The 18,386-nt window shown below is 41.8% G+C and overlaps 2 protein-coding genes across 2 annotated transcripts; one reads left to right on the top strand and one right to left on the bottom strand.

Annotated features, from left to right (window-relative positions):
* The first annotated feature begins 524 nt into the window (after positions 1 to 524).
* CUZD1 (CUB and zona pellucida like domains 1) lies at positions 525 to 10,249 on the top strand. Its single transcript, XM_086616448.1, has 9 exons — positions 525 to 606; positions 2,539 to 2,674; positions 2,824 to 3,038; positions 4,141 to 4,291; positions 5,677 to 5,900; positions 6,755 to 6,927; positions 7,592 to 7,977; positions 8,318 to 8,586; positions 10,077 to 10,249. The coding sequence occupies exons 1-9, from the start codon at positions 525 to 527 to the stop codon at positions 10,247 to 10,249; spliced, it is 1,809 nt and encodes a 602-aa protein (XP_086472574.1).
* Positions 10,250 to 11,556: 1,307 nt separating this feature from the next.
* C9H10orf88 (chromosome 9 C10orf88 homolog) lies at positions 11,557 to 17,282 on the bottom strand. The gene is given in 13 exon segments (XM_086616783.1): positions 11,557 to 12,112; positions 13,129 to 13,151; positions 13,153 to 13,236; positions 13,238 to 13,311; positions 13,314 to 13,343; positions 13,346 to 13,592; positions 14,385 to 14,530; positions 14,533 to 14,590; positions 15,701 to 15,754; positions 15,756 to 15,780; positions 16,756 to 16,931; positions 16,934 to 16,967; positions 17,125 to 17,282. Coding segments are annotated over 13 exon segments (1,338 nt in total). The 3' UTR covers positions 11,557 to 11,883.
* Positions 17,283 to 18,386: the final 1,104 nt, after the last annotated feature.

Below are 18,386 nucleotides of genomic sequence, written 5' to 3'. Positions count from 1 at the left end.
AATCTGGCCTTGTTCAACCACAAATATTTCAGCAATAGGAAATTTTTACTCATATCATCTCTATTACACTTTACAACCTTAGGAATCCTCAGCAAGGACAGGGAATTATTTGCCCAGTGCAACCTAAAGGGACAGGTATCAAAATGAAGATGGGAAAAAACAAGCTCCTGCTGAGCAGTGCTAAGGGCAAACTGCTGAATGTGTCTCCCAAGTGAGTCTGCCAATCCCTTCCAGAACATTCCTACTGATGTCAACACACCTGATCAGATGCCCAATGAAATCAACTGAAAAAACGTTTTGAACCCATAAGAGCTGACAAAACCACAGTTAAACTCACTCCATGCAGTCCACATTAAAAAAAAAAAAAAGAGCACACCTGTTACTTTCTCATTTATATCTGTTAAAAAGAAACAGTGACTGAGAGATTAATCCCTTCCTCCGTGATACCACGTAATACAAGATGATTATGAAATAGCAGGGGGTATAAAAGTTAGAAAAGCCGAACCTGTCCAGCTGCCATCAAAATGCAGGCGCTCGGACCGTTCCTCCTCCTGCCTCTCTTAGCTGCTCTAGCTCTCGCTGAAGACAACTCAACAGCATCCATTGGTAAGAAAATCTAGTCTTTTTTTCACCTGTGAAATTTTATCAATTTTTGCAGAATATGTATTTTATAGGCAACTGAAGGGAAAAATGTTAAACATATCTCTGAAAGTGCATCTTATTCTAATGCACTGCTGCACAATATTAACACATGTAAGTGTCAGCAAGTGTTAAAAATTGGTAAATGAAAAAAAAAAATTGTAGTATGTGACTCCCTACTGCAAATTTTTAACTTAAGAACTTGATTTTGAAGATATTCTAACTCTGGAATAGAAATTTGTGGTTATAAATTAATACTGTATTGGAGTAACAGGAATAAAGTGACTTAACTGGGAAACGGTTGCTTTAAAAAAAGATTTGTTCATTGGTCCTTTTTTCAATCAGAAGCAATAGTGAGTTGTTTGTTGCTCCGTTTGGGGTCACCATTCTGTGCTCAAATCAGCAATTTATGTGACTAATGGTGGGTGGCTGCTGCAGCATAACAAAATATTGCTGCAGAGCTGCTCTGGCGGTGCCAGGCTACAGGAACAGTCCAGAGGGATGCAGAGGGAGGGTAGGGCAAAACTAACCTTGTAACGCTCTTGTAGTTGGGAGGTTTCAGATGAGACAAGAAAGGTCTCTCCTAAACCCTCCTTTTCCCTCTGGAGTTATTTGAAACCTCGACTGTTTCATCTGGGACTGCATACACTGTCTAGGAAATTCTTCCTGCTGTTTTAGACCATTAGTTTTAGATTAATATTAGAGTAGAAAGGAGATCTTATGCTCAAACTGAATTATAAAGTTTTTCTGAAGTTTCCTATACAATGGCCACTTCTGCAACTACTTCATAATTTATTAACATTCATTAAGTGATTTTAGTGATGTCATCCATGGTTAGGTTGTTGGGTTTTTTCCAGAAGAGAACTGAGTCAAAGTACAGCTCAGCCTGCATCCTGAACCCAGTAACACTCAGCAGAGGATGCCCAGGCGAAAATACAGATACAAGGCTGCATAATACTTCCCAAGTCACCAGCAAATGGGGTTCAAGACTTCTTGAGCCAGAGAGAAAATGCTATCTTTGTGTTCAATGGTTACCAAAAGCTTTTTCTTTCATGGACTTGACCTGGTTTGCTGGTTTTCTTTAACTCCCCATCACCCTGCAAGCAAGGACTCATAAGCAAAGAGCAAATTCCTTTTGTTTGTTTCAAAATCACAGATTACTGGTTTCATCCCAGGTCACTGAGCTATTGTATTGGAAGAAGATATTTCATATTAACCCTCTTCATAAATTTACGGACCTCCAGCACCTCCTTTCCTTCCCAGTTATCTTTCTGATCTGAAATGTTCCAGTCCATTTACTTATGGAAGCTCTTCTAAACTTTTGATCATCTTCACTGCTGTTCTCCGAAGCTTTTCCTGTTGAGCAGTTCCCCTTTCGAGATGGAGGATCAGAATTGTATGCAGCAGTACATATACAGTAATCCTACACTGTCCTTTAGAAGCTCAAATCTGAAAAGCCTTTTTGATTCCCTGGGCACAGGTTCCCAAACGCTTTTAAGTAAAGGGCTGAAACTTGGAACTGGATTCAATGATGTTTAGGAAATCGGTGTAGAAGGAAGACAGGAGGTTCTTTTGATGACAACCTTGCAGAAGAGAGTTGCTGAGGTGTCCTATACACTTGCCATTGGCTTCACCTGTGATATGTGTTGCCCTAACTCCCCCTTTTCTCCGGTACGAGGAATACAAGGATAAAAAGTATTTTCTAATATTCCTTTACTATTTGGCTCTTTCATAAACTGCAGTAATCTAAATTACAAAAAAAAAGTACAACCTTTTGCATGTCTGTTCCATGATGGGCTGTCTCAGATTCTTTGTACAGTGAATGATGAAAAGTTATTGCAAGAGAAAACTTACAGGGATGCTTGCAAGCTGCTTTTTGTTGCTGCTGTTCTTCGCCAGGTGCACCTCGCTGCGGTGCTTCACTTAACCAGCTCAACAAAGCGTTAAAGATTGAACTAGATGCAAATGCAAACTGTGTCTGGCAAATTCAGAGGAACATAAATCAAACTATCAGGCTCATTTTCTCCTATTTTAAGTAAGTATTTCCTCCAGATGCTTTTGTACTGTTTCATTTCTGTTAGAATACAGCATGAAAATATTGCCCCCAAATATTTCCCTGTATTGAATCTGTGTTGTGGACTCCATCAGTGAGCTTCGGTAGTTCTCATCATGTTTTTTCAATAGATTTGCTCCTTCTTCGAGCTGTGAAACAGAAAGTATTGAAGTATACGATGGTCCCTCAACCAATTCACCTCTTCTTGGACAAATATGCAACGACACTGATGCAGTCCCAGTGCTTCAATCATCTTCAGACAGTTTAACTTTTCTCATAAGAACAAACTCCGTGGCTTTCACACGCAGCTTCTTTGTCTTCTATTACTTCTTTTCACCAGAAACAAGTAAGTAAGAACTTCATGCAGTCACTAAATACCATTTGAATGGCACCGTTAAAAGAAAGTTTCCCATTAAGGGAAAGTTTAGGACAGCAATTAGGGACTATTAATAGAATCTTTAATTAGTTTCACTCAGTTCTTCAGCCATTAGAGAATGGTGTGGGGGAAAATCAAGGGAAGGAAGGCAGCAAAAAGATAGTGCACTTGCTGGAGAGCCTAAAAAATGCAATTTTACTCAAAAAGAAAAAAAGATTGCAAAGAAGGAAATATGCGACTCCACTTTTACTTACAGATTTCTACTAAATTTGCTCAGTTTGCAAATATTACAGCATTTACTCAGAAAGAGAACATGACCATTTAGCCAGAACTCCTGCCAAGCACAGGTCACAGAAGTCAGCAAGGCTTTTTATTCAACAAGCTCCTTACTTTTTTTTCCTTAAAAGGTAGGAACAGCTTGGACAAAATCAGTCTTACCTTACAGCCAGTTCCTTTGCTCCTGCTGATATGAGTGGCATGGTATTAAGCTCTTAAAAGCTTCCATTTTACAGAGTAGTTACCTCATCCTAGTTTATGCTGCTCCAGCGTTAAACTGCTGCTGAAAAATTGTGCCCTACTTCTAGTCCACATTTGTCTTTCTGAGGTTTCAACCGACTTATTTTGCTTTTGTCTACCAAGTAAAACCTCTCTCAAACTTGAAGATTTTGCACTCCCATATAGATCATGACCAAGGCCTCATAGATTTCTCTCAGGGTTTCTTTTGGTTGGTGTAGCATCTTTGTTACCAGTTTTTCAAGATAGCTCCTAATTTACATGAAATGTAGATGTAACTGAATTGCTCATGGTATCAAAGTTAACTCATCTACAGCCATCTCGATGTCATTACACTGTGCCTTGCAGGTAGAACATAGTGACAACAGGCTTCGTTTTGTAACATCCACACGATCTGAAACTCTCTACAGTTCTATTTTTAGTACCTTTAATCATTTCCAAAAGAATGGAAACCTAAAGAAGCAATCCTGCTAGCTACATAACTTTAGATATTTAATTATTTTTAATGGTTCATTATACATATCATTAATATTAACAACGTATCTACTCTTCTTTTCAGAAATAGAAAATTGTGGGGGACAATTAACTGGTCCCAATGGGACACTTACCAGCCCCAACTACCCAGCACCTTACCCCGAATTTACATACTGCGTCTGGCACATACAAACAGCAAAAAACTCGAAGATAAACTTAAAGTTTCAAGATTTTTTGTGAGTAAATACCCTAATGGTCTAGTACTCTTCTTTCATTCTGTTTAAAGGCATTACTTTAAACACAGGAAGAGCTTTCAAACTTTTAGAACGTTTATATACTTTTAAAACAAGATAAAAGTAATCTCAATGTGTTCCACATTGCTGTACACTATCCTATAGCTACAGCCAGTGAACGCAGAAAGTGTTTCGGGTGATTAGCCATGAGGTGTAGGTCCATTTTAAGCTAGCCTGAATGATCTGAATTTAAATCCATCAGTATAAAAAAAGCTTTTATTTATAAAATAAATATATAAGTAATGCTATAAAAACAAACATTACTCAAACTGTGTCTTCCTCAGTATTGCTAGTTATTGGGCAAAGAAGATAGCGTAGCACTGGCTTAAGTACCTCCAAGCATAAATGCCAACAGATGCATTGGCATAAGGAAGCCGCACTGGCATGGACTTTCCTGACCCATGCTGGCCGTTGTCAGGGTTGGTCTCCCATATGTAGTGGGCTGGTAGCTCTTTTTTGGCTTTCCCTGCATCAGTCAACACTGTGCACAGAGGAAAGTCTCAAGACCAAGGGAATTCAAAGGGCAGTATCTTCAAGAACATTTCTCAAGATATTCAGCCTGCAAAACACTGCATGAGAATTCAGTATGGAATGTATAGGATCCTATAGGAAATCATTACCTTGACCGCTGCCCTCTGAGATGAACTCTGCACAGTGTGGCGTTTGCTCTCACCAGTCCCAGCCAAGGTCCACCTGCTGATTCAGGACCAGAGAGGCTGCTGTGGAGATACCCACCAACCACAGGACAGCTGGCGCTTTTGGTCGAGGGCGGCAAGTGCCGAGACAAGCTCTCACGCAGACTGCTAAAACGGCAAGAGTCTTCCTCTGGTGGCACACACAAGACGTTTCGGAGACCCACAGAAGTCATCTCTGCACTTTAAAAGCTCTTTTAAGATATGCGATTATTTTTATACATATGTATTTGAATGTGTGGTTATTTTCAGTAAATAAGTAGCAATCAATATATATACATATATATGTATATACATATATATACATATATATTGACTATATATATGTATATATCTCTCTCAATATATACCTATAAAAACACAGTTGATTTAGGGTTGAGAGCAATAGCAAAATGTTCAGTATTTCAGTTGGAGCAGAATCACGCTCCTAAGTATTGCTTGCCTTTAAGGGTTTTCCATGTTTTATTGGGTTTTAATAATTTCTATTTAAGTCTTCTTTTATTCTCCATTCTTTTCATTCAGTCAGCTGGAATTCCTCACTTTATCTTCACTGGATCCTCTATCCAGTATTAGCAATGTTCTCTACATTCAGATGATTCTATGATTTCCCTGCCATCATTTTTCCTCTGTCTGCAGCCTGGAACTAGACCAAAACTGCCGATTTGACTTCACAGCAGTCTACAATGGCCCCACCACTAACACTGGCTTAATAGGCAAAGTATGCGGCCGTGCTCAGCCCACGTTTGAGTCTTCTTCAAACATCATGACAGTTGTGCTGTCTACAGACTACGCCAACTCCTACAGAGGGTTTTCTGCTCAGTACACCAGTGCTCCGCTGCCAGGTCCTGTGCAGCCCGACAGTAAGTACACCTCCTACACGAACAGGAGGCCGTTTCTTATTCTCACCTATGATTATTCCTTCATAAATATCAAAAAGAACTGATGGTTGACACTGAGGATTTCAGCCTTTTTCTTGGTAGTCATTAACCCTCTTACATACAGAACTCTCACGTTAGCCTCACCTATAGAGCATAAGTTATTACCTGACCCATCTGCAAAAGAAAGTCCGTTCTCTCGCTTTTTGGTCCTTTTTCTGGCCAGCACCAATGAAAATTTGAGTTTTTCCTTCTTTTGGACAAAGCAGGCATCATTACCATCCTAGAGATGTAAAGATACAACTTTTTCTGACTGGTTAGTTTTGTTGTCAGGAACAAAATACTCCAAATACTCCGGAAAACAGTCTGCACTGGCTAGTCAAACAGGGTTTCAGTGTGTTCTAATTTCTTCTCCCCTAGAGCTGGAGCATCTTCTTTATTGGTTGTGTATGTTTGCATGCTCACCTTTCATTAACCAAGGTGGAAAGGAAGCCTCTAAAGCCTCGACATCTGCCATAAATCAATTTCCTCACTCATCATTTTGCACTATCACTTTGACTCTTTTTCCCTTTTATAAAGGCTGCAATTCACTCTATGTTACTAGGTTTAAAATTAAACCTTCAGCACAAGTCTTACATGGGTTTGCTTATCTAACATTTTTGAAGTCAAGTATTAAATTTTGTTCCAACTTCCATATGACCTCAAACATTCCTGAGCCATTTCAGACTCTGACAAATCAAGAATCATGTAAGAGGTTCAAGGATCAAGTGAGAAGTAACCACAGCACAGTTTGTGGTAATGTTTCTTGTTCTGTGTTTTATTTTCTCTTTCGATGGCAGCATCGCTCACATGCTCTTCAGATAGCATGCAAATTGTCCTGAGCAAGTCTTATCTGGCCTCCTTTGGTTATAATGAAACTCACCTACAGCTGAACGATCCATCTTGCAGACCAGTTACAACAGATTCAGTGATCTTTTCCTTCCCACTAGCCAGCTGTGGAACAACTAAAAAGGTAAAGGGGAAAAAAGTTATGAGAATCAGCTAACAATAGCTTATGACTGACAAGAGCTTGTAAAAGCCGTTTATGAGTAGCATGTGAATAAGCTAACAGCAGACTTGCTTTCACTTGGCTCATCCAGTTGCATGTTTCCAGTCTTGAAGTAGAAAGAACATTTTTCCCCTTTTAGAACCTGATGATCAATGAGCCTTTCAAAGGAAGTCCAGGAGAATGCACACAAATTAACCCCAAAGGTTTCATTCCCTCTCCAACCCAGGTAATCAGAGGTAGCACGATGTTAGGTATCAAACATTTTTTACAAGTGATACAGCTGGCACTCATCCTGGAATCACAAGAAAAGGGAAAAAAAAACTAAGAGGTGAAGATTCTCGAGAGCTAGTTCATAGCATTGTTTTGATAGGGGTGACTGAAGAGTAGCCTTGGTACTTTCCACACTCCATGCAGTATTCCTTAACCTTTTTGCTGCACAAGTTGGTCCAGTACTCTGAAAAAACAAGAGGAGGGCTGATAACATTTTTTTGGTTGCAACCTGTTTCACGTTTCAAAGGTACTTTGAGCCTCTGATACAGCTAGGCAGCTTTACAACTTCAGTGCAATTACTTTCAACTGCACTGCTCACACAATCACGACTGAGCACTTCATACAATTCCTTTCACAGGATGAAGGTCAGAGCATCACTTACACCAACACTGTCTCCCTCTATGCAACTGGCAACATTATCACTCGTCAAAAGAACATACAGATTATTGCGAAATGCAAAATGGAAAACAATTCAACTGTAGAAGTCATTTACATAACAAAAAATAACGTAATCCAAAACACAACCGCTGTGGGAAGATACAACGTCAGCATGTCATTCTACGATTCAGACTCATTCTCCAAGCCTGTACGCCAGTCCCCGTACTATGTAGACTTGAACCAAACTCTTTTTGCTCAAGTCAGTCTTCACTCCACTGACCCAAATCTTCTGGTGTTTGTTGACACCTGTATAGCATCTCCACAGCCTGATTTTGGATCGCCAACATATGACTTAATCAGAAGCGGGTGAGAGACTATATATTAATTTTATTACCATCTCCTAATACGTGAGGAAATATAAGCTAAATGCCAACCGTAGTTCTTTTATTTTTGGCTCTCTTCCTCTTATCTTCTTTAGTAGGCTGTAGTTGGAAGCTAAATTTCATAGAAATTTAAAGGCATTACATAAATAGAGCTAGAAAAACCAAGCATCACATAGCACTGGGGAGACAAAAAAAAAAAATCATTGTACGCCCACATGTGAGAATAATGCCCTAGTTAAATTCTGTAGTTACAGTTAACAGCAGTTAGCAAGAATGATTGCTGTATGTGGACTACTTTAACTGATCCGTAAATTCTGTTGCAGCTGCAATAAAGATGACACTGTGGTAACCTACCCACCACTTGAACACTATGGAAGATTCAAATTTAATGCCTTCAGATTCCTGCAGAGCTTTTCATCAGTTTATCTCCAGTGCGATGTTTTAATTTGTGACAGCAACACCACCACCTCCCGCTGTACCGAAGGCTGTATCTCCAGGCAAAAAAGAGCCATTTCTTCATACACGTGGAAAACTCACACCGTAGTAGGGCCCATTCGCCTGAAGAGAGATCTCAGGTCTGCTGACCACTCAGGTGAGAGGAATACATGAATTAAGAATCTGATTACACTCTTCCTTGGTGTAAATCTATTACCTTCTTTCCACTCATGAAAGAAGTTAGTGATGAACTAGTGTAATTCACATGGCATCACAGCAACAGGTTGAACAAAGTCTGTGTTTCCTGAGACCACAGAAGTATTTTTCGAACTGACAGACTGACAGCCTTTTGGACTAAGGTGCAGGTAGAGAAGCACTCACTCCTAGTTATGAAACTAGTGTGTGCAGCATCTGACTAGGTATTCAGAAAGCGTTATGAATGGTAGCAGAAGATTTCAGATGTTCAAATGTGACATTTTTTGATGAAGCATACATTGTGTAGCAGGGCTCATTTCTTAAGCCACAGACTACTTAAAAAGCACATTCTAAATCATAGTCAAGCTTTGTTATAACCTGTGTATCTTCCAATAGTCCACTCAGTTTCACCCAGTTTTACTAGCTGGTACTACAGAAAAGCTATGTCAGATGATAAACAGATGACTTACACCACCCTAGGTTAAATCCTCACCCTGCACATGTTGCCTCTTAGAACAAAACCATGAAGAGGACAACCACTGGAGCAGAAATCAAAAGCACCATGCTTTTAAATTAGAGCTGCAAAGCTGTTTAGAAGACAATTAAGCATCCTCTTTAGTACAATTTGCAGTCAAATTGTACTAAAGTGATGTAGATGAGTGGCAAGCGCTAACAGACTACAAAATAAGGAAAAGCTATTTTAAAAAGCTTGTATTGTTACTCCCACTATGCTCATTATTCCAACTTTTATTGAGCCCAAAGCTTCACCTGAGAAAAGCACATTGTGCCGCATGCTTTCAGGTGTCATACCTAAGAAATATTTACAATTAATCATGCTCTTAATAGTAATAAGCATATTTTCTTTTTAAATAAAAAATTATTAACCTCTCTGAACGCTAGTAGCATTTTAAATATGCCCCTATTTATTTCAATAGTGAAAGAAATTCATATGAATCCATATGCCAGAAACTAGACACACCTGTAACATGAAGAGGATTCAAGTGCAAATAGATCCACTCAAAGTACTGCAAAACATAGATTAATTCTCATTGTATCCTTCATAATGTACAGAAAAAAAAAAAAAACGAGTTTTACCAAGAATCAGCTAGTAAACCATTAGAAGGTGTAGGTTTAGAGTGACAAGTTCCTTTTTTGCCCAGCTTTGCCCAGCAATATTTCTCGCATCTATCCGGATCTAAAGACAAAGACAGCTCTGCTTGGCTGAAGTGATACCAAATAACTTGTTAACACTGTGATGCTCTACTGCATGATTCATATACTACAAATTTTTACAACTCTTCAGTACTACAGTACTACAGATTCGGAATTTGCAATCAGTGTGGGTCAACCCCTCAGAACCAAAAGGATCTGAAGAAACGCTTATTTAATTTTCATTGAAATAACAAGATATTCAAAACTTTAAACATCATACTTTACTTTTTCTCTATACAGAATCCCTCACTAAAGCAGAAGCTGAAGAAACTCCGAACCTGCAACAATACAGCTTCTACACTCTTTCATTTGTGGTTTTAATTTCAAATATTATCATAGTGGTAGCTGTGATACTAAAATATCACAAACGCCAGGAAGGATATGGATACCAGAAAATCCAGAACTCGTATTAACTACTTCGGGATATTTTGGAATTTGTGTCAACTTCTATTCAGATTTGTCACTCAAAGAGGGGAGAGAAAAAAAATAATCTAAATCAACCAAAAATCAATAAACTGAGATCACTGGAATACAATTCTTGCAAACACAGTTCAACTTTTTTTTGTAATTAAAAAAAACCCTCTCAAGCTAGTACTGTATCTTAAATCACTGAGTTGAAAAGGAATATTAAGAGTCTACCTCAGGGTGTTTCTTAGAAAGCATCTAAAAACTAATTTTACAGGTGCAAATTGATTTGTAAAGTACAAGATAATTTAGGTCCTTTTTTCTTAAAAATATTCTCTTTTCATCTTTTTGAATCACTTTGAAACTGCACCTGGCATGAGTTAATCTGAGGGACAACTGTGAGGTGTCTGTTCAAAGCAAGTTATCCTCTCTTCAAAATCTGCTTCTTCAGAAGACATCAGTTCTCCTGGAGAAGAAGAAAATATTAGGTAGACTAGACAAGGTACTGAATTGTACATGCCTATGCTGCTTGTTGAGTCAACACTTGCTGCCCCATCAGTAGCTTTTGCTCAATGCCTTTTGAGACACCCAAGACAACCAGTATCTGTGCTCCCAACTTAAGGAGTTTACCATAAAGTCCCTATACAGTCCAAGTTAAAATGGTGGGCCCTGGAATTCAAAGACCAATAAACAGAACGAGGTTTGAATTTCCACAGAAGAGACTTCGAGTCATGTTTCTGCCTCTCCAAACGACAGCAGAACAGATCCCAACAGGCTGAAGTAAATACGATGAATAAGGCTATTTCTCAGGCCTAAGGCTGGGGAAACGCAGCAGATCCCACCCCAGCACGTTCTATCTGGCAACAAGGTCCCCTTGAGAGGAACCACGAATGAAGTACTTGTATTTCTCAGGACAACAAAACACGGATAAATGTAAGTCTGCCAAGTATATGTTCATTTCAGTTGTTCCTGCATGGCTCAATCAACTCAGGAGGAAAAAGGTATAACGACAGTCTTTTCGATGCCACTTCAGGAGCCTGATTCCTAACTCGGGTGCCTGTACAGCCAGCAACGCTCTCAAAGAACCCAGGCTGGGGTTCCAGTTAGCCTGTCTCTCTAAACCTGACTCCTTAAACAGATAAAGTTACGCAATACCAGTACTACCCTTCCTCTTACAGATGGAGTAATAAACATCTTCACCAGGAGTGCTATTAAAATAAATCAAGAGTACAAGGAAGCCATTTTCTGTTCTACCAGTAACGTGTTACACATCAAAAATCAAGACAACAAAAAAAGCGAACCGATTACATGTAGGTAAAAAGCTGTAACTCAGTTTATTTAGAGTACTTCTCCATTGTTCAAACTGAAACTGGGAAACTGTATTTCATATGGCTTTTAGCAATGTTCTTTAAATAAATAAGCCACAAAGGGCATACAAAATTCTTATGTTTAGGAAAACACACACATTCTTCAGCTCTTCCATAAAACTAACAACTGTGTACAATACTGGATAGAATTACAGTAACAAAATGCAAGTGAACAACACTGAGGTTCTTTACAGTTATAACTCCATAAATACTAAGCTTTGTAAAGCATAATTGCCCTTGAAGTACTTACGCTGAAGTCCTCTATCTATATGCACCTATCTCTCCCCATTGGAGAGCCCCTCGTTGGAATCATAGTGCTCCTGTGGAATTTTGTTTGGCTTTGAGTTCTGCACCAAGTCCATTAAGAGAACCATTCTGTTATCTATATGCGTCTGAAGAGCCTGGATTTGGTGATCAATATAGTCCATTAGTTTTTTCTCCATCAGATCCATATTTTTTGAGATGATCTTTTCCAAATAGGAGCAAATAGGCTGTTGTTCTACTCTGTGAAAAGAGCAAATATAAGAATAAGTATAACCTATTTCTTAATGATAAGGGGCATGAGAGAGATCTGGGCACTCAAACTTCTTTTAAATGTAAAATCTCACTTATTAGACAACAAAGTTTGGATTATATTAGGTTTTTGGCACAAGTGAAATACCTTGCCTGCCTGCCACGTTTTAAATCTCGAAATTCTTGTAAACACACAAGGGTATATAGTCATCATCTTTCAACCTTAGTTCTTCAAAGGCATAATTACACATTAGACAGCTTAGCTACATGTAACAAAATCCACACAAGAGCACACGGAGTTCAAATTCTATCAGCATGGCAGGCTTTATTCTTCTCAGCTAAAGTGTTTCAAGAGTTATACAAACTACGCAATTCTATAGTTTTGCACCTGCATTCCTTAAAAAACTGCACTTTCCCAGGAGCTGGAGATATTCAGCCTTTCTTAGACCCCCAATTCCTACATTACATTCCTATGTCTCACCATTTCCACTGCTGTTCCTTAGGTGTCAAACTGAGTGCACTACTACTACTACAAAGTTTCCATTCTAAATGCCAACCAACGAGGAGGAAACAGGGAAGATCAGTGGGATGAGATACACTAAGTACACAGAAAGATTGTGGCACAGTGTGGAAAAAAGGAAAGAGATAAGAACTTAGGAGGTAGAAGTAGTCAAAATGAAAATGTAGTACAGAAAGACAAATTAATGTATATGAAATTGCAGAAAGACCATACTACTTTTTTTTTAACCATAAAAGGTAGAAGCAAAACACAAACAGTTTAGTAACAAGAAATTATGTTGTGATTTCTGCTGAAAAAAACTATGTTCAAGCAGATCATCTGAAAAACTAACTATAATCATGTTCATCGCCACACATCCTTCGCAACTACATAAGACTCACTAGTGCTGTTAATGAGAATAAATGTTATACTATGTATTTTATTTTTTAAACTTGTCAATAAATACAGTCAAACTACTAGTTCAGTAAGTGTACCAAAGCTAACTTACCCATCACACTGAATGCCTTCCTCTACGGTCCACTTCATTTTTACCCAAACCGTCTATCGCCGTCTTTTAGCGCAGATGATTTACTTGACTGCACAAGTTCTGAAGGAAAAGGAAGAAGCACCTGTGGATTAGCCACGTTTGAGGTTTTGCTTGCTTGTTCCTGCATATGCAGAGATGCCATAACTTAAAATTATTTCTGAGGTCAACTGTATTTGCTGGGTAGTAAGTCTTTGAGAATCAGAAGTCAGTCTTCTTTCAGGTACTTGTGCATTCGAATCACGACATAAGTCCTCATACACTGTTCCACTCGTTAAATGGTTTTTAACAGGCACAGGTTCACTGGTTGATTGATCTAACGGTGTCTGAACAGCTGCACTTTGCAATCCATCTACTGCACGGTCACCTCCAAAGTCTGAGTTTTTCCCAAAGATCCAATTCAGGCTGTCTCCAAGAGGTAAACTGTTCTGATGAGAAGAAAAACAATATGGTTAATATTTAAGTACTAAAATATACTGGAAATTGCACAGTAACAATACATACTTCATAACTCTTAATAATTATAGCATTTTACTAGTGTGATGTAAAGATTTTAAAAGTAGTTGTGAATTGTATTCTTAGGGAAAAGCACAGGAAAATATTTCCCCTGTACATATTAAGTGTTACTTATCTTGTCAGTCCTCTTAAGTAACAGAAGAGTTTTACTGACTTCATTTTTCACCACGCTATGTTCCCAAGACTGAAGTTATTAACACCAGATGGATTCAGGATTCTGTTGAAATAGCCTACTTTGCACGATTAGGACACAAATCAAACAAATGCTCTCTAAGAGTACGTTCCCTTTAGCTGAAGGTGACATGCCTCCAAAAAATAACAACAAAGGGGACAAACCAGCCCATTTACCTACACCCCAGACATCACAGGGAACATGCCCACCATCCTTGACAAGCCGTGACAACAGAAATAAACAAATAGACAGGAGGGGGGCAATGAAGTTTAAAATTATGATGATACAGAGTTCTTAACTCTGGACTTGGTGTATGCACAGTGATTCCCTGAGTACACAATCTTTACTCACTGCACTCCCTACTTAAGGGTGGCGATACCCAAATCAGGATTAAATGGCAGAAAGTCTAGGTCAAAAAAATAAAAATCAAAAATCTTTTTCACCAAATCAGATTAGAGCATGCTTAAGCGTTACAATAGGTAAGCCCACAGAGCAGTACTATTTCTGGTTTTGGAAAACCACAATTACTTACTTTCTGCTGACATCGGACCATGTCCATGAGTTGCTGAGCACCTGGAGACAGCTTAGATCCCATAGACTCCATTATAGTTTGCACTCTGTCTAGATCTATGCTTGAGCCTAGTGAAGGAAAATCAGTTGCTAGTTTTGCAGACACTGTTTCACTTGTACAATTATTTTACTGATGAGTAGTCTTTGTTTCTCACCAATGGAGAGCAGCTATTGCAAGAAGGAAAAAAAATATTCTTGTCAGGAAAAAATAGTTCCATGTTTTCTTTGTATGTATTATTCTTTGAGTCCTGGGAAAAACATGCTGAACTTTTTTCCAGGGACTTGATTCTCCCCATCTACTATGCCCTCGTGAGACCCCACCTGCAGTGCTGCATTCAGCTCTGGGGCCCCCAAACATAAGGGCATGGACCTGTTGGAGCGGGTCCAGAGAAGGGCCATGAGATGATCCGAGGCTGGAGCACCTCTGCTATGGAGACAGGCTGAGAGAGTTGGGGCTGTTCAGCCTGGAGAAGAGAAGGCTCCGGGGTGATCTTATTGCAGCTTTCCAGTGCCTAAAGGGGGCCTACAGGAAAGTTATGAGAGGGACTTTTTACAAGGCATGGAGTGACAGGACACGGGGGCAATGGCTTTAAACTGAAAGAGGGGAGATTTAGATTAGAGATAAAGAAGAAATTCTTCCCTCAGAGGGTGCTGAGGCACTGGAACAGGTTGCCCAGAGAAGCTTGGATGCCCCATCCCTGGAAGTGTTTCAAGGCCAGATTGGATGAGGCTTTGAGCAACCTGGTCTAGGGGAAGGTGTCCCTGCCCATGGCAGGGGGGTTGGAACTGGATGATCTTTAAGGTCCCTTCCAACCCAAACCATTCTATGGTTCTATGAAATTAAGCTGACTTCTCCTTGCTATTACTCTTCAAGAATTCTGACTGGAACACAGGTGCCTGCATGACCCAAAGATAAATCAGGCCTTGATCTTCGAAGCACTAAGAGCAGTGACCATACAGATTTTCACATTAGGTTATTTAACCACATCAGAGTTAACCATTCTGATTACATAGTGACTGTTGATTATCTGCAGGTTATCTGGTTTATGAAGTTGTTTTTTTTTCCTCTAAGAGGTTATTATCTTTCTCATATAAATATTAAGTCTTCATAAGAAGGAAACTGTGACACAAATTCAAAAGGATAACTCTGCTATCAATACCATCTAACAGATTTTTAAGTGATCATATGAAGTGATGAAGAGTATAAAAAATAATTTCACTAAGAGCAAGGCAATTTTAGTCAATAAGTGATTAAAACACAAATAAAACAACTCTGACTCCCTACCTTAATCTACAGGAGGTTGCAGGACATTCAAACTCAAGGTACTTATTTGTATAAAGTAACTTTTTCAGTTTCACTAAAAAAAATAAAAATAAATGAGCTGTGACACCATTATATAAAAGTACTTTTTTCTTTAGTAGAAATAATCAGTAAATATCTAGACAAGAAGCAAGACTGACTGGAACACATTTATAATGTGGTATAGGGTTTTAATGCTTATATGTAACTTGTATTGAATCTTACTGGATACATATGTAAAAAAAAGAAATTGTATGCATACGTACACTACCTACTAGAGAAGCTTTTGAGGCTCAGGATGTTATTCACGCATCTTCCCTGAGACTCTGAGCCAGCTATGTTTGTTTAGCTAATTAAGCAGCAGATGTGCCATGTAATAACTTAAAAACAAAAGAGAAGACATTGCTCTTACTTCCCCTAGCAAAGCACAGAAGGAAGTACGAAGCGGAAAACAATCCTTCTTTTTTACTTTCTCTCTTGCTCTTAAAGTGTGAGATGACTAATCTATGAGCCAAGAATGGTTTGTAACATCGGTTAAGAGAGATCTGCTGAAGCGATGAACAGATCTGCTGTTCAGAAAGATTAAACAACACAGAACAGTTGCAGCTGTCCTAACTCGTGCAGTCTTACACAGCAGAGTTTCAGAGCAGCACTTTACAGCTTGCTGAATTGAACGTTTCACTAATTACAGCGGAACAAAAAGGTAACTAGCATAACTGCAGCCTTCTATCTTTAACGAAGAGGCAGCATTTGTGCAAGCCAGCAGTAACTGCAGGAGTACACCAGGGTTACTCCAGGCGCCCGCAGTGCCTATGCCCATTCACCAGTTTCGCACAGACCTTCACGGAAGACCGAACTGGACGGCTTTCGCGGGGCAGACACAGGTCTTTCCTAGCAGGCACCTTCCCGACACACAGAGAACGCCGTGGCCAGTAAGAGACGGGCTCGACGGCGTTAGCGACCCCGGAGCAACCTCCCCCCGCTCTCGACACCCCTCCAGGCGCCCCCCGGTGCCCGCAGCCAGAGGCGCCACTCACCCCGGGGCCGGGCAGCGCCCAGGCTCTCGCCGCGGCCGGTGCCGCAGTACTCCTCGCCGACATACACCCTCCATGTTGCGGGCTCGCTCAGGACGCAGACGGCGACCATCTTCCCCCCGCGCGCGCCGGCAGGCCGGCCACTCCAGCGCAGCTCGCAGGGCGCCCGCTCCCCGCCGCCGCCGTCCTCTCCACCACGACGGCCTCGGTGCTGCGGGGGGGGAAGCGTCACGGCCGCGTCGCCCCGCCAGGCCCGCTCCCGCCCCGCCGCCCGCCGCCCAAGCCCAGCGGCGGGGCCCCCCCCTCACGCCGCCCGCAGCCGGCCGAGGAGAGCCGGCGGGGCGGCGCGTTCCCCCGCGCCCCCTCACCTGGCCTCCCCCGCGCCTACGCCCCGCCGCAGGCAGAGCGCCCGGGCCAGGCCGTCCGGCGGCGCGCAGGGCCAGGAGCACGCCGGGCCACCACACAGCACGGCTCCTGCGGGCGTCGGACGGTCGGCCGCCTCCTCCGCCGCACAGCCGCTCGCCATCGCTACGCCGCGAACGGGACCGAGCGGCGGGAGGCAGATCGGGCGGCGCCACAGACCGTCCCCGGCGGCCGCCGGGCGGAGGGCGCCTGCGCAAGGCGGCGGGGGCGGGAGCTCTGCGCATGCGCCGCGCAGTGTGGCGGGAACCCGCCCTGAGGTATCGCCGGCACCACGGGCGGGACGAGGTCGGTGCGCCCCCGGAGCTGGCTTGCTTTTCCAGAGCAGCCCTGTGGAGATCTCCTCGCCCCCCTCACGTCGCACCTCCTGTCCGCACGCGGCGAGCGAGGGCTGACACGGAGGGGAGCGGCGACCTCACGGGCAGTCTCGAAATGAACCCACTGTGTGCGAAAATCATCGATTCACAGAACGGTTCGGGTTGGAAGGACCTCAAAGGTCATCCAGTTCCAACCCCCTGCCACGGGCAGGGACACCTGCCACTACACCAGGTTGCCCAAAGCCTCATCCAACCTGGCCTTCAACACTTCAGGGATGAGGCAGCTACAGCTTCTCTGGGCAACCTGTTCCAGTGCCTCAGCACCCTCTGAGGGAAGAATTTCTTCCTTAGATCTAATCTAAATCCGTCCTTTTTCAGTTTAAATCCATTGCCCCATGTCCTGTCACTCCATGCCCTTGTAAAAAGTCCCTCTCCAGCTTTCCTGTAGCCCCTTTAGGCACTGGAAGGCTGCAATAAGGTCTCCCGGAGCCTTCTCTTCTCCAGGCTGAACAGCCCCAACTCTCTCAGCCTGTCTCCATAGCAGAGGTGCTCCAGCCCTCGGATCGTCTTTGTGGCCTCCTCTGGACCCGCTCCAGCAGCTCCATGTCCTTCTTGTGCTGGGGACCCCAGAGCTGAACGCAGTATTCCAGGTGGGGTCTCACGAGAGCAGAGGGGCAGAATCCCCTCCCTCGACCTGCTGGCCACGCTGCTTTGGATGCAGCCCAGGATACTACCAAAAATCTATATATATACTACCAAAATCCCGGTGTTAGTCCTTTTTCTCATGAAATAAATCTCCGTTGGAGAGATGGAAAAGCTTTTGGCATGTCAGTGCTGCGGCCCTTGATGAAATAGCAATATTTGGAGCAGCGCCATTCTCCCTCCCGAGTCGC

Source organism: Tauraco erythrolophus, chromosome 9, assembly GCF_009769465.1.
Source record: "Tauraco erythrolophus isolate bTauEry1 chromosome 9, bTauEry1.pri, whole genome shotgun sequence".
Taxonomy (NCBI): Eukaryota; Metazoa; Chordata; class Aves; order Musophagiformes; family Musophagidae; genus Tauraco; species Tauraco erythrolophus.
The sequence above is the reverse complement of the archived record's forward strand: the minus strand, read 5'-3'. Positions and strand labels throughout refer to the sequence as shown.

Excerpts from the sequence above, each read along its gene's own strand:
- CUZD1 (XM_086616448.1), top strand. The coding sequence starts at position 525 with ATGCAGGCGCTCGGACCGTTCCTCCTCCTGCCTCTCTTAGCTGCTCTA. Across the intron at positions 4,292-5,676 it reads TTAAAGTTTCAAGATTTTTT|CCTGGAACTAGACCAAAACT; the intron begins GTGAGTAAATAC and ends CTCTGTCTGCAG. Across the intron at positions 8,587-10,076 it reads CAGGTCTGCTGACCACTCAG|AATCCCTCACTAAAGCAGAA; the intron begins GTGAGAGGAATA and ends TTCTCTATACAG.